The 27,802-nt window shown below is 34.4% G+C and overlaps 3 protein-coding genes across 4 annotated transcripts; 1 reads left to right on the top strand and 2 right to left on the bottom strand.

Annotated features, from left to right (window-relative positions):
- The first annotated feature begins 396 nt into the window (after nt 1-396).
- LOC306856217 (proteasome subunit beta type-7-like) lies at nt 397-5,156 on the top strand. Of its 2 annotated transcripts, none has more exons than XM_079395353.1 (8): nt 397-643; nt 1,482-1,575; nt 1,698-1,795; nt 1,906-2,046; nt 2,829-2,944; nt 3,188-3,246; nt 4,070-4,221; nt 4,927-5,156. In XM_079395353.1, exons 1-8 carry the CDS (start codon nt 582-584, stop codon nt 5,036-5,038), a joined length of 834 nt encoding a protein of 277 aa, XP_079251479.1. In that variant the 5' UTR covers nt 397-581; the 3' UTR covers nt 5,039-5,156. The 2 variants fall into 2 exon arrangements, with proteins under 2 accessions (XP_079251479.1, XP_079251480.1); XM_079395354.1 differs by having other exon boundaries at nt 412-643; nt 4,579-5,156.
- Nucleotides 5,157-5,273: 117 nt separating this feature from the next.
- On the bottom strand, nt 5,274-19,665 carry LOC306856216 (serine/threonine-protein kinase Nek6-like). Its single transcript, XM_079395352.1, has 10 exons — nt 19,507-19,665; nt 10,181-10,258; nt 9,844-9,984; nt 9,532-9,594; nt 9,337-9,447; nt 8,559-8,667; nt 8,349-8,456; nt 8,102-8,196; nt 7,276-7,389; nt 5,274-6,413 (listed from the first exon to the last, which is right to left on the bottom strand). The coding sequence occupies exons 2-10, from the start codon at nt 10,241-10,243 to the stop codon at nt 6,303-6,305; spliced, it is 915 nt and encodes a 304-aa protein (XP_079251478.1). The 5' UTR covers nt 10,244-10,258; nt 19,507-19,665; the 3' UTR covers nt 5,274-6,302.
- Nucleotides 19,666-22,964: 3,299 nt separating this feature from the next.
- LOC306856000 (LIM/homeobox protein Lhx2-like) lies at nt 22,965-27,580 on the bottom strand (the record flags this gene model as incomplete). The annotated part of the gene is made up of 5 exons (XM_079394959.1): nt 22,965-23,216; nt 24,385-24,572; nt 25,654-26,006; nt 26,827-27,011; nt 27,563-27,580. The coding sequence occupies 5 exons, from the start codon at nt 27,578-27,580 to the stop codon at nt 22,965-22,967; spliced, it is 996 nt and encodes a 331-aa protein (XP_079251085.1).
- Nucleotides 27,581-27,802: the final 222 nt, after the last annotated feature.

Genomic DNA, 27,802 nt, shown 5'->3' with positions numbered 1-27,802 from the left:
TTTTTCATGATATTGTAATTTTTTTAGATGTACCTGTATGTATATATATATATATATATATATATATATATATATATATATATATATTATATATAATATTTTGTACATTAAATTACATTTTGTCAGATTTTTCTTTTCCCTCAAATACCAGGTTCTCATTATGATAACTGTGTCCATATAGTGTGAGTACAGTAACGGTGGTTATGTTCAAACGCATTTTTAAAGCTAAGACTATATATAGAACACTGATTATAGGAAAATGGGCTTTCAAGAATAAACCTAGCCTGAAAAATATTCACTAAAAGCGTGACATATAGCTTCAAACCTCTCTATTTTTAACATATACAATGACTATAACGTTTAATTGTGATTTGGGAAAGCAAACGCTGCTTTTCCATGTCAGCTGTCTCTATGCGAGAGCGTGATGCAGAAGTACGTGTTACATGGTAAATGTTCCTGCTCTATAGGTTCCTACCTCGCTTATATGCTTATGCTATAGAAAGAGGTGGGGCGCGGAAGCTGAAGCGTGTAACACAGAGGGAAGCTAGTCTCGCGCTTCCCGGAAACGGGACCGCAGAATCATGGCGACCGTCTCAGTGTGTCAGTATCACTCCGGTGGTTTCAGTTTCGAAAACTGCAAGAGGTGAGATTTCTCGCTTTATATAAGCAGGGATGTAGCCGGTGAAGCGGGGTAGTTTTTATATTATTGATTCAGTGAAACAACAAAGAGTTTAAGTGTATTTTAAAGGTCTTTTAGCGATGGGTTGAGTCACGGCCTGTGTGAATGACTCAGGAGAATTTATCCAAACTCATTTGAATAGCGGTTTTATTTAATGAAAAACACATTAAATGACATCATACGTTTTGTATAAAATTTAGAAATATGTTTTGTAAGGTTAACGTGTTTTTATTTATTATTGTTGATATTTAGTTGTTATTGGTGGGCTTCGACTCTAAATGAACATTTAAACTCTCATATAACATGAGTTTATTCATTTTTACGTTAAAAACAACTTTCTTTAATTCATCAAGTCGTTCTGCGGTCTGTATTTGATTAATAACTAAGAGAAAAATTAAGAGTTAAGATTGATGACTTACAATTGCATGACTGAGACCGACAAAGACGAAGCTTTTATTTGTTGTTTTGTAATTTAATGAATGCTTTCTATTTTAAAACCTCATTAGGTTGACTTAATTTGGTTGTTTCTTCATAATTTTTCTTCTTTGTATTAACCACAAAAGAGTGCTTATATAAGGTTGTATTAAAAGTGTCCACTAGTTGTCAGGAGAACTTTGTGGATGAATCTGTGGTTGACTTGCTGTCAGTATGAGTCAAAAACATAATACATACATATGCTGACTGGTCAAAACAAATACTTTTTTGTTGTTAATGTAGAATCTTATCCAAGTTCATAAAAGAGTGGAGTTGAAAGGGCTGAATAAATCAAATTAAGTTAAAAGAAATAAAATTGTTTTTATAGAAATGCTCTTCTGGAGGCAGACATCAATAAGCTCGGGTTCAGCTCTCCTGCTGCTCGTAAAACCGGCACCACAATTTGTGGAGTCGTTTACAAGGTAAGAAAAAGCATAGATGAGTGTAATATCTAAAAGTAAACGGTTTGACTTCATAACCTTATATTCTGTCAAAAAAAAGGTGACCTAGAAGAACAATTGTCTCTCTCTCATCTCTCTCTCAGGATGGTGTTGTTTTAGGTGCGGACACTCGTGCGACTGAAGGAATGATCGTCGCTGATAAGAATTGCTCTAAAATTCACTACATCTCTCCCAACATATAGTGAGTACAAATACATCAATACAGACAATTGTACTACTAATTTACAATCCCTGAAATCCATTGCCAATGTTCTGAAACCATCTCGCTCTCTCTTCCTTCTCTTTCTGTAGCTGTTGTGGAGCCGGTACCGCGGCGGACACTGAGATGACCACACAGATCATCTCCTCCAACCTGGAGCTCCATGCTTTGTCCACGGGCCGTCTCCCACGAGTCGCCACCGCCAACCGCATGCTCAAACAGATGCTCTTCAGGTAATGCATCATTACAGCTCTCCATCATGAATAATTAAGGTTTTTGAAAGAAGGCTGGATGTTACTGATCAAAAATACAGTAAAACAGGTATATTGTGAAATATTATTACAATTAAAATAACTGTTTTCTATTTGAATATATTTTAAAATGTAATTTATTTCTGTGATGCAAAGCTGACATTTTCAGCATTATTACTCCAGTCAATGTCACGTGATCCTTCAGAAATCATTCTAATATGCTGATTTGCTGCTCAAGAAATATTTCTTGTTGTCAATGTTGAAAACAGTTGTGCTGCTTATTTATTTTTATTTTTTTGTGGAAGCCACAATACACTACCACTCAAACTTTGTAGGATTAAAAATAAAATATAAAGTATAAAAATACTTCATCAGTGAAGACATTTATAATGTTACAAAAGATTTGTGCTTTTCTGTTCATCAGAGAATCTCAAAAAGTCATGTTTTCCACAAATATATTAAGCAGCTACATGTTTTCAGAACTGATAATATTAAAAACTAACAATAACTGATAATAACTGAATTCTGAAAGATCATGTGGCACTGAAGACTGGAGTAATAATTTTGAATAATTTATGGTTTTAACAATATTCAAATAGTAAACAGTTATTTAAAGTTGTATTAATTCACAATATTATTTTTTATTGTATTCTTTGATCAAATACGTGCAGCCTTAGTTAGCATAAGAGACTTATTTCAAAAACATTATAAAAAATATTCCAATCTTTTGATCGGGAGTGTATACCATGTGTTTTCATATGTAGGTATCAGGGATATATTGGCGCTGCGTTAGTTCTCGGAGGGGTTGACTGCAACGGCCCACACTTATACAGCATCTATCCACACGGATCAACAGACAAACTGCCCTACGTCACTATGGGTAAGTCACACTAACATACCTATGAATCATCTTCACATTCCACCAAAAGAGGGAGACATTGTGGATCTTAAAAGCTTTTGATTGGTGCCAAAATAGATGTCTCTCTGACTGACTGGCTTTGTTAGTTGTGCCGCATATGACAAGATAACATGCATCATTTAATGAGTATCTGTTATTGCAGAAGATGATTCTTTTGATTGGCTCTTTCTCTCTGGAAACATCAGTATGTGTTTGTCTCATCAGGTTCTGGATCTCTGGCAGCAATGGCAGTCTTTGAGGATCGCTACAGGCCCAACATGGAGGTAACCCTTCCTTATGTGCATTTACATGTGGTTTTGGCTTTTTTTTTACCATTCAGGTGTTTGAGCTTAGCAAGGCTCTTTTTTTTTTTTTTAAGAAATTATTACTTTTATTCAGCAAGGATGCATTACATTTATAAAAAAGTGACAGTAAAGACATATAATATTTATATATGTTGTATAATAGTTCATTTTTTAAAGAATGGTGTTCTTCTGAACTTTCTATTTCTCAAAGAATCCTGAAATAAATGTAACAGTTTCCACAAAAATATTAAGCAGCACAACATTCAGCATTTATAGAAATAAGCACTAAATCAGCATATTAGATCGATTTCTGAAGGATCATGTGACACTGAAGACTGGGGTAATGATGCTGAAAATTCAGCTTTGCATCACAGGAATAAATTACATTTGATAATAAATCAAATTAGAAATCAGTCATTTTAATTTGTAATAATATTTCACAATATTATTGTTTTACTCTATTTTTCATCAAATAAATGCAGCTTGGAGAGCATAAGGGACTTCTTTTAAAAACATTTAAAAACCGACCTTAAAATTTTGAATGTTAGTGTATATATGTAGAATTCAAACAGACAAAGACATTTACAATATCTGAGAATTTCCAAAATAAACTTTTTATAAATCTAGAAAAGTCAGGAGAGCTTATCTTAATAAATCTTAATAAATTTTGGGTTTGAAATTTGAAAAATGAGCTGTAAATTGCTTTTTGTGAATGCAGTATTCCTGTAAATTGGTTAAAATGCACAGGAACAGTGTAATCCATTGTAGTTAATATAATGATGCTGCTGGTTGTGTCCATCAGGAGGAAGAGGCCAAGCGTCTGGTGCGGGATGCAATAGCGGCCGGTATCTTTAATGACCTGGGCTCAGGCAGCAACATCGACCTGTGTGTGATCACCAAGGGGAAGGTGGACTACCTGAGACCTCATGACATGGCCAACAAGAAGGGAGTAAGGTGAGCGTCTGTCCTGCCAGAGGAACATCTCCTCATACACACCTGTCACCAGTCACATTTGTGGCATGGAGGCAGTGATGAAATCTGTGTAATCAGTCTAATTCACGTGAACATCTGAGTGTGCTTTTTAAAAAGAATCTTAAACTGACATAAATGCCAGCTTATACACCTCTATGATTAAGAAAAGGCATGTTATGATTATTACATAATCAGCTTATTGCTATTATTGTGCAGTCTAGATACAAATGGTCAGTATTATTATTAATAATCTGTTAATGCAGGCCGCCACATGTGTGCATGATATTAATCAGAGAATTTAACCAAAAGAAAGCTCATGCTTCACTGTTCCCTTTTAAGGGAGGATAAGGTTTATGGACGCCCTGTGTGAGTAACCCGTGTGTTCAAATGTGCACCACGTCCAGACAAAACTGTAACCTGCATGTGTTTGACTAACCAGGCGTGAGTTTGAAGTAGTTGAGTTGTTTAAACCTACAAGCTGTTTGATTATGTTTCTCTTACAGTCTTTGGCTAACATCATTTTTATGTTTTTGTAGAGCACCAAAGTGTATTTCCCTGGTCTGGTTTGGTTTTATCTTGTGAAAAATATGTAGTGTTGCAGTCCTGATTAGAGTTGTGTGTCATTAGGCTTTAGTTTCTTTACAGGAGTTGAATTGTCTTTAAGTTCATTGTGTATTTTCCTCACAGGACCGGAAGTTACAGGTACAAGCATGGAACTACCGGGGTTCTGACGAAGGCCGTGACTCCTCTGAGCCTGGAGGTGGTGGAGGAAAGCGTGCAGACCATGGACACCTCCTGAGATGACAAAACCCACCACACTTTGATCTGTTTGTATCCCCCATAACCATTGACCCCAAGTCTTATGTGGTGGTTTAGTAATTTTTCATTATTTCCAATAAAAGACATTGTAAGTTGAAGTTTTTGTCTTTTTTGTGCATCCATTATAATTTATTTCAGCCTATTATTTTGTGTTTTTAATATAAATGTATGGCAGGCAAAATCAATTTTGGGTAAAAAAATGTTTAAATAAGTCTCATGTTCACCAAGGCTGCATTTATTTGATCAAAAATACAGTAAAACAGGTATATTGTGAAATGATATTACAATTTAAAATAACTTTTCTATTTGAATATATTTTAAAATGCAATTTATTTCTGTGATGCAAAGCTGAATTTTCAGCATCATTACTTAAGTCTTCAGTTTCACATGATCATTCAGAAATCATGCTAATATGCTGATTGGCCGCTTAACAAACATTTCTTATCAATTTTAAAATCAGTTGTGCTGCTATTTATTTTTTTATGAATTCTTTGATAAGTTCAAAAGAACAGTGTTTATTTGAAACAGATATCTTTTGTAGTTACAGTGGCTGATGAGTTGAAATACAAATAAGTGTATTATGTTACCAGGGGGCGCTACATAAAAACCTTAGATAATACAAATTCTCAATAATAATTTGGGATCATCAGAAAATCTAATACGAAAAAGACTAAAAATGATTTAAAACGCTTCAGATGTCCTTCAAAACAATGCTGTCACAAAGTACATTTTATTGTTAATTACCCATTTAAACATGACAAAATGCTTCAAAATTTCACAAAATCATATGGTAGATATTTGACCAGAGAACAAAACTGCTGAACCCACCGTCCAAAGTGTTTCCTTGCAAAACATTCGACAATTGTGTGTGTGTGTGTGTCAGAAACATAAAGAGAGATGAGTAACGAACTGTAAGGCTCTTTAAATGCTATGTATAAATGGAACCATCTTGCTTTGACATCATCAACATGAGGCACTGGTCACCTGACCTGACCAACTTTCTCTAAACCAATCAGCATACAGCACTGATACATCATTCAAAGGCACAACAGAATATATCAGCATTCCTTTCAATACAAATCTAGAGAAATACTCAGCTTAAAACAGTACAGACACTGTTGGCATTCTCTCCTTACTCATTTCTAGCTCTATCTATAGCTTGATCAGTTGGACTGAGACAGCAGCAGAGATCACAGGCTTGCCCAATGGTTCTCCTCATTGCTGCAGGTGTGTGTGTGTTTGTATCAGGTGCTGGACGTCCACAGGTGCATCTGTTTGGCGAACTGCAGGACAAAGCTGATGTCGGGCCGCTGGTCAGGATCTGGGTTGATGCACATACTGACCAGATCTCTGAGCTGCAACACATACAAGGTGTGTAGTTTACATCACTGTTCAGATTAAGATTTGTATTTTTGAAAGAAAGTAGCACTTTCTTAAAAAAAACAAAAAACAAAACAAAAAAAAAACATTTCAAATAAATGCTGTTTTAAACTTTCTATTCATCAAATCCTGAAAAAAGTGGCTCGTGGTTTACACAAATATATTAAGCAGCACCACTGTTTTGAACACTGATGAGCATCAAATCAACATATTAGAATGATTTCTAAAGGATCGTGTGACACTAAAGACTGGAGTAATGATGCTGAAAATTCAGCTGTGCATTAAAGGAATAAATTACGTTTTGAAATATATTCACATAGCAGACACTTATTTTAAATTATAATATTTCACAATATTACTGTTTTTCTGATCAAACAAATGCAGATTTGGTGAACGTTTTTGCAAAAAATATAAAAAAATATTACTGACCTCAAACTTTTGAATGGAAGTTTATATTTAATTTTTTTTCTTTTCTTTATTCCTGGACTTGCTCGCTTATTTATTGTTTGTTTGTTTTTTTCTATTTTTATTATAAAGCATTATTTCTGCCAGAGAATAATAAAAAAAAAAATATATCAATTGACGTTTTCGCAATTACCTTTTTAACTGTGGTGGAAACAAACTTCTATAGTGTTGTAATGAAAATGCCATTGAAACATTTAATTAATTGCATGCTTAAATGCATTATCTATTGCAAATGCATCATTTAGAACTATGAAGTGACCATAGCTCTAATAACTCTATAGCATCGTGTATGATTATGCTCACTGGAATATTGAGAAGTTAGCTCATTGTTTTCATAACAGAGGCATGTAATGTTGTGTGTGTGTGCTGTACCTTCTGAGAGTAGTGCTCTGAAGGCAGAGGAGGGTAATCGCACTGTTCGATCTTGTGACACAATGAGAGCAGGTTCATCTTGTCACTGTAGAAGGGGCTGTGCAGAGCCGCCATCTAAGAGACACAAATATTACTCATAAAAAATAATTACCTCACTTTCTGCTGTTCTTGCTTGTATTGCTTACTATTTGACAGTATTACTGTTCCATTATTCTTGTGGCTGTACTTTCAAAACAATGTATTTCAGTATTTATTCTGGAACAGTGCCTTGCCATATAGACTTTGATTGCATGTGCATTACTTTAAAGCAATTTGTGTTTGCTTATAAATATTAAGGGCCAAATTTAAATAATTGTATATGGTAATCAACACTTAATTTGTACTGAATTTTATTGGTAAAAAAAAAAATCGTAATTTTACAAAAGATTTCTGTTTCAAATACATGGTATTTTGAACTTTCTATTCATCAAAGAATCTGGGGGGGGGGGGGGGGAAATAATATTTCCCTCAAAAATATTAAGTAGCAGAAACTGTTTTCAGTATTTGTAATAATCGGAAATGTTTCTTGAGCAGCAAATCAGCATATTAGAACGATTTCTGAAAGATCATGTGACACTGAATATTGGAGTAAAGATGCTGAAAATTCAGCTTTGCATCACATGAATGAATAATATTTTAAAGCATATTCTTATAGAAAACCGTTATTTTAAATTGCAATAAGATTTCCCATGTTTTACTGTATTTTTTAATCAAATAAATGCAGCCTTGGTGAGCATAAGATACTAACTTTTGGATGTTAGTATTAACAAATGATGTGTTTGTGTACCTCATACAGCAAGCAACCCAAGGACCAGATGTCTGATTTGAAGTTGTAGCCGTTTTCATGAATCCTCTCGGGAGACATGTAATATGGAGTTCCAACTGGGAAAGACACAGATAGATGTTAAGCAGCAGGTATGCAATTCCCGTGTATTAGCATATTTCAATTGACTGGCTGGTTTTGTTATTTCACTCCATTTAGTACATGCATGAAGTGTGTTTATTTGAGTGTTTGTGTGGAGGGTCAGTGGTACCAAGAGAGTGTGCAGCAGTGGTTTTGGAGCTAAAGAATCGACCTAGTCCAAGGTCACCGAGTTTGACCTCTCCAGTAGCTGTGATGAAGACGTTGGCTGGTTTTATATCTGGTACACACACACAAACATTTACAGAAGAACAAAAAAATGAGGACACATTAATGAAAATATCCCATGTGTCTGTATTAGAAAGAAAGTTAGTGAGTTTACCTCGATGCATGACTCTGCGTGAGTGCATGTGTTCCAGCGCGCTGCACAGCTGCACAAAATACTTCCATATCGTTCGTTCAGGAATCAACCTCCGCTTCTTCTTAAAATACTACACGCATGCCAGGGTTATTATCATTAACTAAAACCAATAACAACACCATAAACATTTCCTTTGCTTGAAATAAAATCATTTGTTTTTTATTTCAGTTAATATTTTATTTCAGCTAGTTGCAAAAAACTGTTTAGTTTAAATTGTAGTACTAACGCAACTAAATAAACTAATACTAAAAACTTCAACTAATAAAATGACAAAAACACACAGAGCATCTGATAGATAGACAGATAGATACTACTAATAATGCTAAAATACAACTTAATAAAAACTATATATATATATATATATTTATAAAAAAAATTAACGAATAACACAATACAATTATATAAGATTAAATAAATTTAAATTAGAAATAGACTAGAATAAAAAAGTAAATACAAAAATAAAATCCAATTCAAAATATTAACAATAAACTATAATATTTAAGCTAGTTGAGAAGGCATTATAGAAATAAACTAATACTAAAAACTAAATACTAAAAACTATTATATAATATATATATAACACAACACTTACTAAAACTTTTATAACTAAAATTAAAACCCAAACAGAAGATCCAAGAAAAGTATCCTATTCAAAATATTAGCAAACTACATGTGACACAAAGTACTTTGTATTTGATCTCAAAGTATTTGGCCGTTTAACGCATCGCATGACACTGACCTTAATCATCTGGGAAAGGTCACCAGCACCTGCTAACTCCAGAACAATATTCAGCTCGTTTCCTTCAATAAACGAGTCCAAATACTTAATGACGTTTGGATGGTTCAATTGCTGCAATCACAGAATGAAAATAAAACGTCACCAACTCTCACAAACAGAGACACTTGTTTGAGTTTAAAAACCTATGATACTAACCTTTAACAAGACGATCTCTTTAATGCAGTCCTGCCGGGCTTTAGCATCCATCATTTCGAAGATCTGAGAAAACGACACATTATTACAACATCCACCCAGACGCCCGGTTGTGTAAAATTTGGTAATTTAATGTTGTGCAATGGATGATAAAACTGGTTCTTGGTTCATTCGTCACCAAGATAAGGTCAAGTGCATTGCATTATGGACAGTTTTCTTTGGTTATACACTGCACATTTTATTATACATTTGCATTTAGTATACAAGCTGCAACAGTATGAGTAAAATGAAATTTAAAGACATGTAAATGCTCACCTGTACTTTCTTTAGTGCCACTTGTTGGTTGTCCAGTAGACAAGTGGCTTTATAAACCTCACTAAACTGACCGTGGCCAATCTTTTTCTCGATGAGGAAGTTGGACATCAACGAATAGAATCCATATCCTAACATGTTCCTCTAAGAGACAGATAGAGGAACAGAAAGAGACAGTGAGCGTCAGAGTAGTGTGGTAATATCAGCATTATCACTGCGATGATTCATAAACGCTTCTCTCTGCAGTTGTAATAATAACAGCGTGTGCCCACGTGAGCCCAGGCCTGTGTCAGTAGCTGCGTGTGTGTGTGTGTGTGTGTGTGTGTGTGTGTGGTCAGACCTGGTCGTTCTGTACTGGCACTGTGTAATTTTGATTCAGATCCTGAAGGCTGTTCTGCTCCATAATAACATTCCAGACCTGCAGGAAAACACAAAGGACAGAGTCAATCAAAAGGCCGACATTCGCAGCGTCTGCTTTATCAAACGGCTCGTTTTATTTCCAGATGGCTGCTTTGTTTAATTGTAGTTTTTCAGTAACGATAAAAACAATCCTGAGCCGTTCAAACAAAGCCTGAGATCAAAAAGCAGCTGACAGTGCTTTATAATGACACATGAGACCCAAATTATTAATTTAATTTTGTGGTATAAATCATCCTGCGTTTTTGTTTAAAAGTTTGGGATCGATACGATTTTTTATTGATTTATTTTTTAAAAAGAAAAAGCACTATTTATTTGAATTAAAAATACAATTAAAACAGCAATATTGTGAAATATTATTAGAAATTAAAATAAGTGTTTTCGTATCTATTTTAATATATTTTAAAATGTTATTTATTCCTGTGATGCAAAGCTGAATTTTGCTCCAGTCTTCAGTGTCAAATGATCATTCAGAAATTATTCTAATATGCTGATTTGCTGCTCAAGAAATATTTCTTATTATTATTAATGTTGAAAAAATTGTACTGCTTCATATTTTTGTAGAAATAGCGAAACCTTTAATTTTTTTGCAGAAGTTTTTGATGAATATATTTAAAAGAAAAAAGAAAAAGCATCAAGTTGGTTTGAGAGCCAATTTACTGAAATACTATTTAAACTTCTTATTATTCTTTTTCTGAGACTAAAATTATCAACTCTAACTCCTCCTAGAGCTTTAACTCTACAAACTTTAAACTCAGCTCTTCAGACTGATCTGACCGAGTGTTCTATAGCTTTTCTAACTGATCCGATTTACGGTTTTCATAAAAATGAAGATTAAAAATCATAAAAATCCCATAGACTTACATTGACGGATTGTTCAAATGAGCCAAGACTATTCAAACTCCAACTGTCAAAATTAAAACTTAAACTCCCAGAATCCCTTGAGGCTCAATCAAGCTTCCCTTCTATGTACTATTTCTAACCCATTCAAACTCATGCAAACTCATCTATCTAATATTTCTTATCTATAATCTGACTCTATCTGTCTGTCTGTCTATCTATCTATCTTCATAGCAACACTCTAGCAACCATCCAAACTAACCTACCCCGATTACCCTAGCAACTGCATAGCAACACCCTAGCAACCCCCCCCCCCCCCCTGGGTTCCTTAGCAACACCTTAGCAGCACCCTAGCAACCACCTACAATACCCTAGCAACCACTTCTTAGCATCTATCTATCTATCTATCTATCTATCTATCTATCTATCTATCTATCTATCTATCTATCTATCTATCTATCTATCTATCTATCTATCTATCTATAACCTAACTCTATCTATCTACCCTGCAGCATCTGGACAGACCAGGGACTTATGTGAGGATCCTGTTTGTGGACTTCAGCTCCGCTTTTAACACCATCATCACGGAAACCCTTCAGAATAAACTAACCCAGCTCTCTGTCCCCACCTCCGTCTGTCAGTGGATCATGTCCATGTGTGTTGTCCAGAAAATGTAATGGCAAAGAACTTTTTATATCTCATTGACTCTTTTAATCTGGTGCAGTCTGTGTCTGGCCCCACACAGGAACGCGGACATACACTTGATCTTGTTTTATCCTTTGGTTTGCCTGTTCATAACCTTGAGATCTGTGACGCAGTATTTTCTGACCATATGCCTGTATTGTTTGATATTGCTCTGGCCATTGGAGCAGTGGGTTGGCATCAAGGGCATAGCGCTCCAATGGTTCAGGTCCTATTTAAAAGGACAGACTTTCTGTGTTAGCTGTGGTGACTCTGTGTCCTCTTCGGCTCCTCTCTCTTGTGGGGTACCGCAGGGTTCAGTGTTAGGTCCTCCCCTTTTCTCTCTTTATTTGCTCCCCCTTGGTTCAATAATCAGGAAGCATGGCTTGTCATTCCATTGTTATGCGGATGATAGCCAGATTTATGTGCCACTTAGAAAGAATGACAAAAGACCGTTACTTGATTGTCTTGACTATATAAAGGCATGTATGGCTCTTAATTTAAGTTTCAATGAAAACAAGACAGAAGTGATGGTTTTTGGTGGGACCACTGGGACCCCTCTGGCTGATTTTAGGTGCCTTGGCTCAGTACATCAAGCCAACCATCACAAACTTAGGGGTGAAAATTGAGTCAGATCTTAAGTTCGACAGTCAGATCAGGGCAGTAGTTAAATCAAGTTTTTTTCCAACTGAGGCAGCTGGCCAAAATAAAGCCATATCTTACAAGGCAAATTTTTGAGACCGTGATCCATGCCTTTGTAACCAGTCGGCTAGATTACTGTAATGCATTGTATGTGGGTCCTCTGTTGCTTGTTTGCAGATGGTCCAAAACGCTGCAGCGCGTCTTTTAACTGGAACACGTAAATATGAGCATATTTCCCCCATTTTAGCTTTGCTTCACTGGCTGCCCGTACATTTTAGGAATCAATATAAAATTCTTCTATTTGTTTTTAAATCCCTAAATGGGCTTGCCCCACCTTACATTTCTGAGCTGCTACACCCTTACATGCCTACCCATTCTCTCAGGTCAGCTGATCAGCTGTTCCTGAATGTGCCAAAAACAAAGCTTAAGCTTAGAGGGGACCGTGCCTTTGCTGTGGCAGCTCCTAAATTATGGAATGATTTGCCTCTGCCCATTAGGCAGGCCTCTTCATTGTCTTTATTTAAAACGTCTCTTAAAACATATATTTTTTCCTTGGCCTTTGACACCTGATGTTGATGTTTTTTTGTTTTTAATGTTGCCTCTTAATGTTGTTTTAATTGTATTTTATGTTTGTATGAGCTTTATTTTATGGTCCACTTAGGTGTTTTTAAAGTGCTTTATAAATAAAGTTTGATTGATTGATTGATTGATCTAGTTATTATTATTATAAATGTCTTCACTGTCACTATCACAATTGTGTGCATCCTTGCTAAATAAACTTTTAATTTATTTAAAAAACAACCCTTACTGAACCCAAATTGATCAGGGTAGTTGTCCGCTGTTAAATTGAAAAATCATTTTTTTTTTAAATTAATATTTAAATGTAATATGTAATTTGTGCTTGTTTCCAAATGTTTAATGCAAGTAAAATGCAGTATTTGTTCTTAATTAAATTTTAATTTTAAATTAAATGTTGCTTGCTTAATTTTATACCACTAGCAAAATCATATTGTGAATATTCAATATATCACCCATATGTTGCATCCACACCAATAGGTGACAGAATAAAGTCTAAAACCACAACCAGAAATTTTTACTTAAAGAAAAGAAAAAAAAAACACTAATCCTGGCTCTAAGCCTGATAGTCATCCTGATACCTGCAAGATGATGCTTTTTCGAGCTTGACAGTAGCGATCATGCCTAACAGACTGGATCGGTTGCGCCTCACTTAAATCGAACCCATTAAAAAAGGTCAGTTTTAGTTTCAGTACCTATCCAGGTGTCAGATTAGTGTAACCTGAGTAAAGTGTTCCAGAGATTACATTGTAAGTGTGCTGTATGTGCGCAGATGCGTGGGAACAGGGGTGTGTATGAGCGTGTGTATGTAGTATTCAGGGCACGTGTTCTCTTCCACACTGCACAGCTCGACATGTACAAACAGCTCATGTTTTATTTTAAACTCTAGACAAACCTACTGACCCACATTCACAAATACACACAAACACAAATTACTGTTCCTGTAACATTCCGTGCCTAAGAGGCATAATAAAGACTAATTAGCAGAATGAACATGTTGAACGCATTTAAGTGTGTTTGTGTATGCACATCTGCTTCAATGTTGTCAACAGCATATACTGTATATAAATATATAATAATTTTTTTTGGATGTATCTTTGGAGATATATATGAATCTGTCTGTCTGTCTGTCTATCTATCTGGATAGATGGATAGAAAGACAGCACATAAGAGAGAACATTATAATTATTATAATGGGAGACTTTAATATTAATTGGGACGATAAAACCATCAGAAAGAATCTCAAACAGATAACTGATCACTTCGATCTGAAGCAAAAAATTAATGGGCCTACAAGAATAACAAATTCAACAAGGTCTCAAATTGATTTAATTTTTAGTAACCGAGCAGAGAGAATTTTGAAAACTTTTAATGTTAACAGGCCTTTCTGATCACAATTTGATTTTAGTGGCCAGAAAATATCTAGCAAGAGATTCAATTCATTCATAAGGAAATATGACTCTTATGGCATTCCAAAATGTAAACTAGATGACTTCAGAAAGGCAGTCCATCAGATTGAATGGTATGATTTATTAATCGGAAAAGATCAGGACGAAGACAGTCAAACATTCTCCAAAAAATTATAGAGTACTATTAAAGATTTCAGTTGTAAACTTAATCCTAAAAATAAAAAAAACATACTGTCCCTAGGATGAATTCAGATATCTTAGAACAGAATATGATGAATAGAATATCTTAGATATGTTTAGTCATGACAGACAACATTTCGCTATGTTACGGAACAAGGTGGTAAAGTCCTTGAGAAAAGCAAAGGCTGATTTTTTTCTGAGAATAATTAAGGTATAGAGGTAATTCTAAGACAATCTGGAATAAGTTGAGCTACTTAAAAGGTGATAAAAGAAAAGATAGGTCATCACTTGAATTGATGGTTAACGGGAAGCTGACTAACAATCCAGCTGATGTAGCCGAAGCACTTAATTTTTACTTTGTTGACTCGGTAGTCACAATTGCACAATGTTTTCCCCCTAAGTATACAGAAATGTATCCAGTTAATACAGTGGAACAAGCCCTTACTCTAAGGGCAGTCTCTGAATTAGACATCACAAGAACAATTACATCTCTTAAACCATCCAGAGCAAAGGATATATTTGGTATGGATGTGGTAATGATTAAAGAGCTTAGTGAGTCGTTAGTTAATCCTATCACTAAAATGATCAATCTTTCAGTTTCTCAGGGGATGTTCCCATGTGCTTGGAAGTCATCTGTTATTGTGCCTATATTCAAAAGTGGTGACCCTCACTCTGCTAGTAATTACAGACCTATTAGTATTTTACCTATAGTCTCAAAGGTTGCAGATAAATTGATGGATGCACAAATCACTAATTATTTAAAAAATAGTTATTTTGCATTACATCCAATGCAATTTGGCTTCAGAGCAAACTACTCAACTGAGATGGCAAATTGCTACTTCACTAAAAAAAGTAAAGTCTCTATTAGATAAAGGAGGGGTCGTTGGGGGTGTGTTTCTTGACCTCAGGAAGGCCTTTGACACTGTAAACCACAGAATTCTTTTGTCTAAATTATTAAGTTTTAATTTCTCTCCACATACTTTAAGATGGATCGAATCATACTTGTCAGGTCGCACACAGTATGTTAGTATACAGAATTATAAGTCAGCTCCCCTAAGTATATCTACTGGTGTTCCACAAGGCTCTATTCTGGGTCCTTTTTACATTGTACATCAATGATCTTCCATCCGTCTGTCCTAACACTAACATTCAAATGTATGCAGATGACACTGTCATTTATATACACAGAAGTAGTGTGTCACAAGTTGTAAATGAACTTACAGAATCCCTGGTTCATGTTATAGCTTGGCTAGAACAATGCTGTTTACAGTTAAACATCTCTAAAACAGTGTGTATGTTTATCACCAAAACTAAGAATTTAAGTGTAGTGCCAGATGTAGTTGTATCAGGGGAAAGATTAGAAGTTGTATCTGAATATAAGTACCTTGGTGTTCTGATTGATTCCAAACTTTCATTTAAGCAGGTTAAAAAGGTCTGTAACTGGGTCATTTATTCGTGATTATATGTCGTCTGACGCCGCTTTGTATATGCATTCCATGATTATTTCTCATATTACTTACTGTTTAACTACTTGGTCGCAAGCTAGTATTACTACTCTGAAACCACAAGTATTTGTATAAACAATCACTAAAAACTCTTGATAAGAAATCAGTTCCGTTTCATCATTGCTCAAAATAAAAAAAAATACAATTTGCTAAGCTGGGATAACTTGATCAAATATGTACATATTTGTCTGCTGTTTAAGACTATACATAGCCTGTCTTCACCACTAAAACAGTTTGTGAATATTAGAACAACTGCTCACCGGTCTACAGGGGGTGGGGAAAGAGGGGACTGTATTATTCCTCTCAAAAGAAGTAACTTCAATCAGTCTGTATTTTCAGTCAAAGCTGCAAGGGAATGAAACTCCATTCCATCAACAATTAGACGATTACATACTTTTGGCTCTTTTCAGTCTCATCTTAAAAAATGGTTACTGACAACTCAGCACTGTCAACATTAGTATTGTATTCTTGACAATAGACTTCCTTGTACTAATTGCTCTTGGCTATGTTGCTTTCTCCTGTTGCCATCTTTCTCTCTCTCTCTCCTTTCTCTCATGTTTACTTTGTTTTAAATTCACTTATATTTTGTATTTTAGTAGTGATTTTTCTGTTTGTGTGTGAATTTGTTTTCTGTAATTATTATTATTATTATTTTTCTCTCTCCATATGTGTATATGTGTGATGCTCTGTCTTTGTTTTTAGGGTGACCTTTTAACATTCTGTCAAGGGTCTACAGATGAAAAATAGCCTTTTGGGCGAATTCTGGCACATTTACAGTTATGTTTATTAATGTGCATTGCCCCTGTATATAAATAAATAAATAAACTAAACAGACTGAAGGACTGTGTAAACTATCTAGTCAATGTGAGTACAGTAATACTGCTGACTACTATAATCATACTGTAGCTAATCATATATTAAAATAGATTACAGAACACAGAGCACATTTCTTTAATTCAACAAAAGAAAAAAGAAAAAGTTAGTTCCTGCTTACAGGGATGGAGAAAAGCAGGTCTACAGCAGGAGAAAAAAAAAAAAAAAAAACAACGAAAGCGAGATTTTGGGGAGGGGAAGGAGAGGGCGGTCCTGTACCAATTTCCTTCCATTCATGTGAAGAAAAATGCAGAGGAAGAATTCTATCTTACTGCCTGAAACAGTGCCACTCTTCACACACACACACACACACACACACACACACACACACACACACACACACAAGGGAACATTATAACAAAGACACACATCTGGACGTGCAGTACTCTGTTCAAACACACACACCACTGTGTTTGTTTCCAAAACCACACTGCTTATGTGTGCTTTCGGTGTGTATTTTCAGATGGGTTAGAGGCGAAAAACATTTTCTTAGAAACACTAGAATACTTAGAAACCCGACAAGCATCATCTTGCTAATTCTTATCTACACAGGATTTGTATCACGATGGCTATATTTAGAATCGCACATAACAGTACTCTCATAAAAGAGTATACTGTTTCTAGAATGTGACTTTTCTGGATGGGAAAGGGTGTAGTAGATATAAAAATTTACTTTTTACAGAAAAAAAAATACTGTGTAAAAAATGCTACAGTAATAACATGTTAATTGGTTAACAGTAAGTTACCTTACCTTGAAAAAAAACAAACAAAAAAACGAAATACGTTAACATCACCTTATGTCATTTTAATGTACACTGCTGTTTTTTTTATTTTTACATTTTTTTTACGTTTTTTTTTTTTTTTTTTTTTTTGCATGGCATGCAAAAAACTAGGAATTATCATATAATTTATGGTGAAAAAGTATGGACAGGCCGGTTTTTTGTTTTACCGCCTGTATTATTATAAAAATAGGTTTTGGTATATTAACAGATAGTATGAAAGATCGTCAATGGCTACTGTCAACTGTTTGGTTACCTGAATTCTTCAAAATAAAATTTTTTGTGTTCAACACAAGAAAGCAACTTGCACAGATTTGGTACAATTAGAGAGTGAACCATCCCTTTTAGATTAAGGATAAAGGATCTAAGATTAGCGGTGGTCTTGAAGAAGTAATCTGCGCGGCATTTGTCTTCCTCTCTGGTGAGTCATGCGCATCTGTTTCCGCCCGGTAAAATGCTACAGATCTTACAACTCAATAGCAGAAACCCCCGTCACATATCCACAATCTCACTTCCAAAAAGCCCCGAGCTTGTACAGAAACCCACACACGTGTCTGATCAAACAAATCTGCATGATAATATCATTCGACTTGGTGAAAGAAGCCCACATCAGTTCTGCATTGTAACCTGTCACAAAAATTAACATGTTTGGCACTGATCTACTGTGCCTGGATGAAAACAACATAACGTACAGTTAACGTCATTAATCATAGGCATATACTCACTACATGCCATAACTAGGCCTAATTATTCTAAATGGCCTAAATATTTTGACATGTCCTGCAGGAAGAGAAGCCGTGAACTTGATAGGCGACACGTCATGTCAACTACTTAGTTACCCAAGTTTATGCTGCTTTAGTAATATTATTGTTTGTTTGTTTATTGAGAGTTACTGAATTCCACCTGATTTTATTTTATGTATTTTTAATTACATTTTTAATATAAATATTAATTTATTTTATTGCTATCATGCAGTGTTTTTTGTTTAACATGTTTCCTGCAATTTTTTGAGTCATCTCAATAAAAAATAGGAGGGGGGGGGGGGGGGGGGGGGGGGCTATTTTGTGTCCAGAAACACGTGAATGGATGCAAACAAACAGTGTGTGTGGGCGGAGTCAGAACTGCAGCTTTTCCTTATAAAAAACAAGCGCTCTTCAGTGCTGTCATACAAATAACTAAACATTAAACGCGTCTTATTATCGTCATAAATAAGCCATAATAACATGCAAGTGTTGATTCAGAGCAGTAAGTTATATTTGCACATATAATCGAAGTTACAGTGTGAAGGTGGGTGTTCCCGTTGAACTAGAGGAGCATTTATTTATGCTTAATGTGCGTTTTATTCCCAGTACAACATTTACAGTGTGATGCGATTGTTTTGGGTTTATTTATTGCCGTTAAAGCTTCTGGAAATATATCAATGAGCGGAACTAAGCCCTTATATGCAGAAAACAGATGCATGAACTTTAAAAACAGATCTACTTTCCGCGCAAGAGAACTAAAGCATAAGCAATTCTCGCGCTGCCTACCTTGCGTCGTTCCATATAAATTAGTTTAATCCAAAGCAACGGAATAGCCTTGCGTTCATTTAGATTCTCTCTCTCTTTCCTATTGCAGCACGGCGACATTATGCACCCCACGAATAATTTGGCACGATATTTCTCTTCTACATGAGCACGTTGTGCAACTGTAACGCTGTATCGCGAGGCGCGCGAGCATTTTCACAGCAAATTGGGTTAAAAGTCACGCAGTAGTTCCACTTACCTCTCCAGCGTGGTGCCTCAGACATTTACAGGACTGAAAAATACTGCGAAGCCCCCTTTGGTCAGTTTCCAGACTTACTAATGTCACGGGCCACGCAAGTTTGAGTCACACCCCGCGCATCACATGGCTGTGATCTGAGACTACAGTAACCCACTGCTCGTGCCCTTCACTTTCTCAGCAAGGTTTGTAAAAAAAAAAAAAAGTTTTTAATTCAGATATTTTGTTTCATGGTTGGGAGCGTATATTTATTATTAGTAGTATTATTAGTATTATTATTGAATGATAATAATTACTTTATATTTTTTATTTAAATGGGTAGTTGACATAAAAACTGGACTATGTCCTATAGCTATATGGTGTGACATAGTAGGAAAAAAATTAACATACAAATAACGAGAAAAATGTATCTTCGTTAAAAAAGTTAAAAAAATAGTGTGAGAGAGGTTTATCTTCAGTGTTAGAGGTTATTTATTTTTATTTCGTTTTTTACATTTTTCTGTTACACCATTGATACGTCAACTACCCAAATGTGACAATATCACCACTTACTACTAAAACTACTACTACTATAACAGGTCCAATGATTTTTAATTTTTTTGACAGTCATATCACAAACACATAACAGCAAGTCATATTACTTATTATATTATTCTATTTAATTGACAATATCACTGCTAATAATAATAAAAACATATTATAAATTGTGCTGTCAAATGATTTATCGCGATTAATCACATCCAAAATACGTTTTTGTTCACATAATATATGTGTACTGTATATATATAAACACACATACAGTATATATTTTGAAAATATTTACATGTATATGTTTATATATTTATATTCATATACTTTATAAATATTTAATATATAAACACAACACTTTCTTCATAAATTTATACATTTATACACACACACACACATATATATATATATATATATAGACATAATAAATGTAAACAGTACACTCATATGTTAAACAAAACCTTTTATTTTGGATGCGATTAATCGTTTGACAGCACTAATTATAAATAATGATGATAAAAATAATAATGATGATGATTTATTATTATTATTTTATTAGTAGTAGTTCTACTTGTAGTATTTACAGTAAATTATATTATTATATAATATTTATTTTATTTCATTGACATATTAATACCAAAACCATGTAATAATATTATTATTAATAATAATAATAATAATAATAAATAACATTAATAAGGGGGTATGACAATATTTTTATATTATTTAATTAAATTTAATTGACTATCACAACTCATAACAACAACAATAATAATAATACAACAACAATAATTCATAACATTCATAACAACAACAACAATAATAATAATAATAATATTTTTTTTTTTATAAATGTTGACTTTTATATTTCTAATTTTTAATAACCTATTAGTAGTAGGTTGTGGTATATTGACAAAAACTATGCTGTCTGTAAGAAATAAATAAATGAAGCTCCTGCAGCCCAATACGTCCCAAACCTGACCTTTAGGATGGGTAATTCAGACAGGTCTATGACAGTGTCATGACGACATTTGTTTCAGTATGTGCAATAACAGTAAGGCAGCAAAATCCCCAGACTTTTCATGTGGCCTGCTATGGTTTATGGAAAGCGGACTCACACCTTTTTGGAGATCGCTAGCTCTCCCACCTCTCTCGGTCTCTCGCACGCACATACGCTCATTTTCAACCAAATAGTTGTCATTCTTGTGGGGAAATTATGAGCAAATACCATTCAGACATGTCTGCCTTTAACACACAAACACTCACAGACACCTTGTCAAAGTTTGCTGTTGCAGACAGTCGTGTTTGGCACGTGTTGTACTAGAGGAAGTGGCAAAGATCTGTTTTAGTGGCATTAAAAAAAAATAATTACAAAACTGTAGTGTGTGGAGGACTTCTGCTTTTTCATTTTAACTGTGTGTGTGTGGGGGCATGTAGAGGAACTATGAATGAATGTGTGGTTTGTGGATTTTTATGATTCTTTCTTGACCAGTCATCAGGCATTTCAGTAGTTTGAAATTCACTAGCGTCCCCTCGAGGTCTCAGACAGTGAACAAAAAGAGAGAGAGCCTGTCATAGCCATCATATTTTTGGACAAAGAACAGCTACCATGAATACAGTAATCATTCAGACCACGACTAGCCAGTGAATTTGTGGGGCACTAGGCAAGTTTAAGAAAATGGGTGTAAAAATTATATGATATAATATACCGGTACTTTTTATAATATATGGTCCATATATTATAATACATAATGTTAATTTAAGTAATTATACACTTATTTACATTTTACTGTTATATATTTTACACTCTTTTCAAAGATAAGAAATGTGGATAGATAGATGGATATATATATATTATCAGAAAATGACCACTTTAGTGCATATTTAATGTTTAAGGTCTTAAAGTTTGCAAAGTAAATATGCAAGGACAAAAATAAAAATATTTTTTAATTTATTATTATTTTATTTACAAGTAAATAAACACAAAGATAGAAATAATCTCCCATCCATAAAAGCACACATGCGTAAACACAAACCAGACACACATGTACACACGTGCTTCCTCGTGGTAAACACTTGGTCGAACCACAACCACAAGCATGAAATGTGCAGCATATAGAAATAGTCCAAATCAAACAACACTCCATTATTTCTGCGTTCTTCAGATTTGTTTTATTCGACTGTGCAGAATTTTAAAGAACCCTAAAATCTTTTCTGCAGTACAAACCTAACTTTTCATTAGCAGCTAAAAAATGCAGTCATGGAAGAAAGACTGCAGCTAATCTCTTTCTCCGTTTGATGCTGTGACCGCGTATCTCCGCCAATATCTCCAGCTCTGGCTGACTTCAGTCTCAGCTCGTAACTGCACAATACAAACCACAATCACCTCAGTACGGATCAGGATAATTACACCAGACAAACTTTACAAACGCAAACACTCGCACTCATTCAAAATAAGAAAACAACACGAGTTCAAATAAAAGTTACCACATCTGATCTGAAAACTGTTTTGATGAATAGAAAGTTTGAAAGGTCTTTACAGTAATTTTTGATCAGTGCCTTCTTACAAATGATGTTAGACGTTTATATATAAACAATTCGATAAAAATGCCATTTCCAAGATGACATCTGGATGCAACTTGCAGAAATACAAAACAACGATTTCCAGTGACAATTTAACAAGCCACTTGAAACATTTATAATTGCATATTGCATATTGATACACTACTTTTAAAATGTAACAGGCATCATATAGTATACAGTATGCAGTACATATACTATGCAAGTATTCCAAATTCCATTCCGAATCAAATTGAAATGGCATGACAGTGCTGGATGAGGCCTTTCTTTTACTGTGTGATTTTCTTTCCTTCAGTTAATGAATGATAGTTATATACACAAATCTTAAGGTAATATAACAATCAAAACTGTGTTTAAGAGTGGTAGAGGAACTCAGAAGGCATTGGGGAGTTTGTGTTGTGACTGTGTTGTGCTAATGTGTTTTGTGCGTGCTGTGACGGAGAGGTGCTGGTGGGGCTGGATGGGCTCAGAGATCTGTGGGACAGTTGGGGTGAAGGCACTGATGGGGACGTGATGGTGGAATTGTCCGAAACATTGTCCACTCCCACGCTCTCCTGATATAGACAGTTTCTCCTGAATTTTGCACGGGCATTCTGGAACCAAACCTGCAGAAAATAAAGACATCATTAGGATTTGACACAATTAGACTTATTTACATATCATCGGTATGGAAGCCCGTTTCCGCCACTGAATAAAAAATTAAAAAAAGGTTATTGCAACTTTTTATCTCACAATTCTGACTTTTTTACACAGACTTGTCAGATATAAATAAACAATTGTGAGTTATAAATAATTATGATTTCTAAAGTCACAATTGCGAGTTAAACTCGCAATTCTGACTTTTTTTTAATTGTAATTGCACATTTATGTGCGTTATATGGCGGGGGGGGGGGGGGCTGATATGTTCTCAGAATTGTGAGTTTGTATCAAGCAATTATGAGAAAAAAAGTCAGAATTGTGAGATAAAAAGTTACAATTACCTTTTACATTTTTTATTCAGTGGCGGAAACCACCATGGAATAAAACAAACAAACAAAAAAGCGGTAATTGCGACTTTTTATCTCATAATTCTGACTTGTTTTCTCGCAATTGTGAAACCTTGTTCCACCCAAAAATAAAAAAGGTAATTGCAACTTTTTTTCCACAGTTCTAACCTTTTTATCTCAGAATTTCAATTGTATATCTTGCAGTTTGAAGTTATAAACTTGTAATTTTGAGTTTACATCTCTCCTTTTTTTATCTAATTTTATCGCAATTTTATATCTCACCCTTTTTTTCTCACATTTGCTTGTTTAAATCTCACAATTCTGACTTTTTTCCAGAATTTCAAATCATAATTTTGTAATTGTGAGTTTACTTGGAAATTCCGAAAATGTTTCTCATAATTCTGCAATTATGGAAGCTTGTATGGGATAAAAAACTAATAAAAAAGGTAATGTTTATCGTACAATTCGGACCTTTTTTCCGAGTTTATATCTCACAATTTTGCCTTTATAAATTCAGAATTCTGAGAAAAAAAAAATAGAATTTTGAGATGTTTGAGATTTTGGATTTGACAACATTAGAAATTGTGAGATGTAAACTCAAAATTGCAAGATATAAATTCAGAACTGTGAGATATAAACTCTCAATTCTGAGAAAAAAAAACAAGCTTCCATTCTAAACCTTTCTGTTTATTTCCGTGCTGAAATGCCACATTTTGAACGTGGTCTCAAACTTTTGCATCCCACTGTATATGTAAGTCAAACAGAGGTCCAGAGAGGTATTTCTGACCTGGAGCACACGTTTGGTGAGGCCGGTTTTCTGGGAGAGCTCTTTGAGGTCTTTGGCTTCTGGATTGTGGTTGTGGATGAAGAAGTTCTGCATGCTCCGCAGCTGGTGATGCTTGAAAGATGTTCTCATGCGTTTGGACTTCTGACAGCTCACTCTCTCCGACAGGTCCACACCCATATCGCTCACATCTAGAGCCCACACAAACAGTTAATCGTCGCTGATATGAATCACACTAAAGACCAGGGCATTACAGTCAACAATAGCAAACATTGTCTTCTCATTTTCATCTTCTGCATGCATATACTTGAGAACATAGTCATACCAGAACTATGACAATTTAGACCATTTTATATAGAACATGGTTTACTACAGTCAATCTATAATATTTATAGTAATAAATTGAATACGTTTTTTATATAAGTAAATTGTATATTTTAATATTATTTTTAGATATTAAGTACATTTACATATTACGTCAAATTTTATTATTAAAAAATTGTACTTTACATTTAAATTATATTTGTTTTTTTATAGGATCTGACTTTGTGACATACTGTTTGATAAGAAATATTAATATTTGTATTCTGTTAATCCCAAATAAATGCAAAATATATACTACTGGTCAAAAGTTTGGAATAATTCAGATTTTTAATTTGAATAAAACATTAAATGTCCCTTATGTTAACCAAGGCTGCATATATTTGATCAAAATAAAAACAGTAATATTAATATATTAATTAAAAGCAATAATATTGTGAAATATTAGAATTTAAAATAACTGTTTGAGTATTCAGAGTCACATGATGCTTTATAAATCATTGTAATATGCTGATTTGGCACTTAAATATTAATAACTTCTCAACAATGTTGAAGCTGTTTTTGCTGCTTTTGGAAACTATGATGCATTTTTTCAGAATTCTTTGAATAAAAAGGTAAAAGATTTTTTTCTTTTTGTTTTACTTACCCCAGACTTGGTCCTTTGGTACGGTTTCATGGTTTAAATAAATAAACAAATAAATAAGCAGCTATTTTTACAACTTTTAACAGCGTTGCCATTGCATGAATAAATTACACTTAAAATATATAGAAGAAAAAACTGTTACTTTAAATTGGATTAATATTTTACAATATTACTATTTTACTGCCTTTTTAATCAAATAAGTACAGATTTGGTGAGTATAAGATACTTTTAAAAACAGTTATTTATTCCATACTTTTGACAGATTATGAAAATCTTATAAAATTACACTAATATCTAAAATGCATTACCTGAATTATAAGCAACATGGTCCGTTGCATTACAGTTTTTCCTCTTCCGGGCCCGTCCTCTGTGCACAGGGGTCCCTTCATTGCATGTGCCGCTCTCAGGATTTGGCTCTCCTGGAGACATGTCTGAACAATACAAATCTGCAAGACATTCCCTCTGCAACATCGTCTCGAAATGTACCCGGCAGTACACTGACGTCTCTCTCATCCCATAGTGATCTCCAGTGAGCAGCACTTTGTCGCAGGTGGCACAGGAGAAGCAGCTCAAGTGGTACACCAGATCCCCGGCGCGCATCACTACCTCTGAGGCAGAGATTCCCAGGTGGCACCGTGCACATCTTTGCAAAGAAAACCTCCTACTTAAGAGAATACATCTTTATTACACAGATACATTTAAGTGCAATGGTTCAGTATTTGCTAGAATCATTTGCATTTCTGTTCTTTCATGTTCTGTTTTATAATTATCATACCTTTAATTTTACATTTACACAATTTACACATTTAATATTTAAAAAATGTTGTGGATAGTTTATTTGGTTACACTTTATTTCGATAGTCCACTTTAGACATTCTATAAGTAACTTTGTAACTACGTGTCAACTACATGTCAACTAATTCTCATTAATTTGCAACTACATGTCTACTAACTCTCAGTAGGGTAGGTTTAGGGTTAGTAGAATAAATGGACATACTTGCAAAGTTTCTAATACTCAGTATGTTGTATGTTGTGGACCCATCAAAATAAAGTGTATTAAGCAGACAGTCTATTAATACTCTAATGACTGCTAGTTGACATGGAGTTGCAAAGTTACTTACTGTTAGTAGAATGTCTAAAGTGGACTATCGAAATAAAGTGTTACCATTTATTTTTTAACATTAGATAATATTTAATTAAAGTATAGCTCTGTTCTTTTCAAATCTGTCAATAAAGAGCAGGATCACATGGTGGCACATTGCACTGTATGTGGCAACAAGGCCACAAGGTCAAAGTTTGTTAAATTAATTGCTTTTTTTCTCTCTTTCTTTTCTTCTTCTTGTAAATATTTGTGGGGATTCAACATTTTAAAATACCAAAAAAGTATTAAAAATAAACCTGATCTGACAAATATTCGCTGGGGTAAAAAGCGTGACAATAGCCACACTAGAGAAGTTTATCTAAATATACATTTATTTTACCTGTGATAGTCCTCCTTACAGTAAATGTCTCCGTGTTTGTTGAAGCACGAGAGCTCTGACTCCAGGTCAGCGTGACACGCGCTGCATTTCAAACAGCGCTCGTGCCACCGTCTGTCTGCCGCGAGCAGGTAGAAGCGATCTGAGATCAGCGCGCCGCAGCCCGCGCACACCGGAGACTCGCATCCCTGGAACACCGCAGCTAAACATTTATCGTCGCTATCAAACATCCTGAGTTTAACTTCTGATATATTTGACCAAAATCGGCTCATTCATAGCCGATTTGAATGCATGCACATGTAATTTATTTAGGCTATGAATGAAGCCCACTACTTCTTCATTAATCAGTCTAAAAATAATTAATGTGTGATTTACTGCCCTAATTGTGCCATGCAGAACTTGTTAGTGGTGTTAAATATAATTTAAGATACTTTAAAACAACTGTCACTTTTAGTATGAATTAATGCTGTAAATATTATATAGCCTACTGAATTTAATATTCCAAAACTATCTCTGGCAACTAATAATATAAAATACAGAAGGTATTTAATATTGTAACATCTAAATTAAAAGGTTTTATAAACACAAAATGATTATTTAACACAACTGAACTTGTTCAAAACATATCGAACAACAGACACACAATGTACTGCACATTTTCACTTTTTACATTGCTAAAAGTTGAAATAATAAAATATGATTTATGTTTACATTACAAAAGAATAAAATGGATTCTTACTGATTCATTGTTTTCCATGTTGATATAGAGCAGTGAGGTCCTTCTCTCTGGCGGTGCAAGGATGAATGTCTACTACTTTGGGTGAGAGAAATGATGAGATGTCTCCAAAGAGGAGGTTATCCTCGAGGATGTTCCAGCTGTTGATCTATCTATCTATCTATCTATCTATCTATCTATCTATCTATCTATCTATCTATCTATCTATCTATCTATCTATCTATCTATCTATCTATCTATCTA

This window comes from Barbus barbus, assembly GCF_936440315.1.
Source record: "Barbus barbus genome assembly, chromosome: 36".
NCBI lineage: Eukaryota > Metazoa > Chordata > Actinopteri > Cypriniformes > Cyprinidae > Barbus > Barbus barbus.
The sequence above is the reverse complement of the archived record's forward strand: the minus strand, read 5'-3'. Positions and strand labels throughout refer to the sequence as shown.

Bases quoted from the DNA above. Each gene is read 5' to 3' on its own strand.
- LOC306856216 (XM_079395352.1), bottom strand. From the start codon at position 10,243: ATGGAGCAGAACAGCCTTCAGGATCTGAATCAAAATTACACAGTGCCA. The intron at 9,448-9,531 runs GTTAGTATCATA...CTGTGATTGCAG, and splicing joins AAGAGATCGTCTTGTTAAAG to CAATTGAACCATCCAAACGT. The intron at 8,197-8,348 runs GTACCACTGACC...TGTCTTTCCCAG, and splicing joins CACTGCTGCACACTCTCTTG to TTGGAACTCCATATTACATG.
- LOC306856217 (XM_079395353.1), top strand. From the start codon at position 582: ATGGCGACCGTCTCAGTGTGTCAGTATCACTCCGGTGGTTTCAGTTTC. The intron at 1,576-1,697 runs GTAAGAAAAAGC...TCTCTCTCTCAG, and splicing joins TTTGTGGAGTCGTTTACAAG to GATGGTGTTGTTTTAGGTGC. The intron at 2,047-2,828 runs GTAATGCATCAT...TTTCATATGTAG, and splicing joins CTCAAACAGATGCTCTTCAG to GTATCAGGGATATATTGGCG.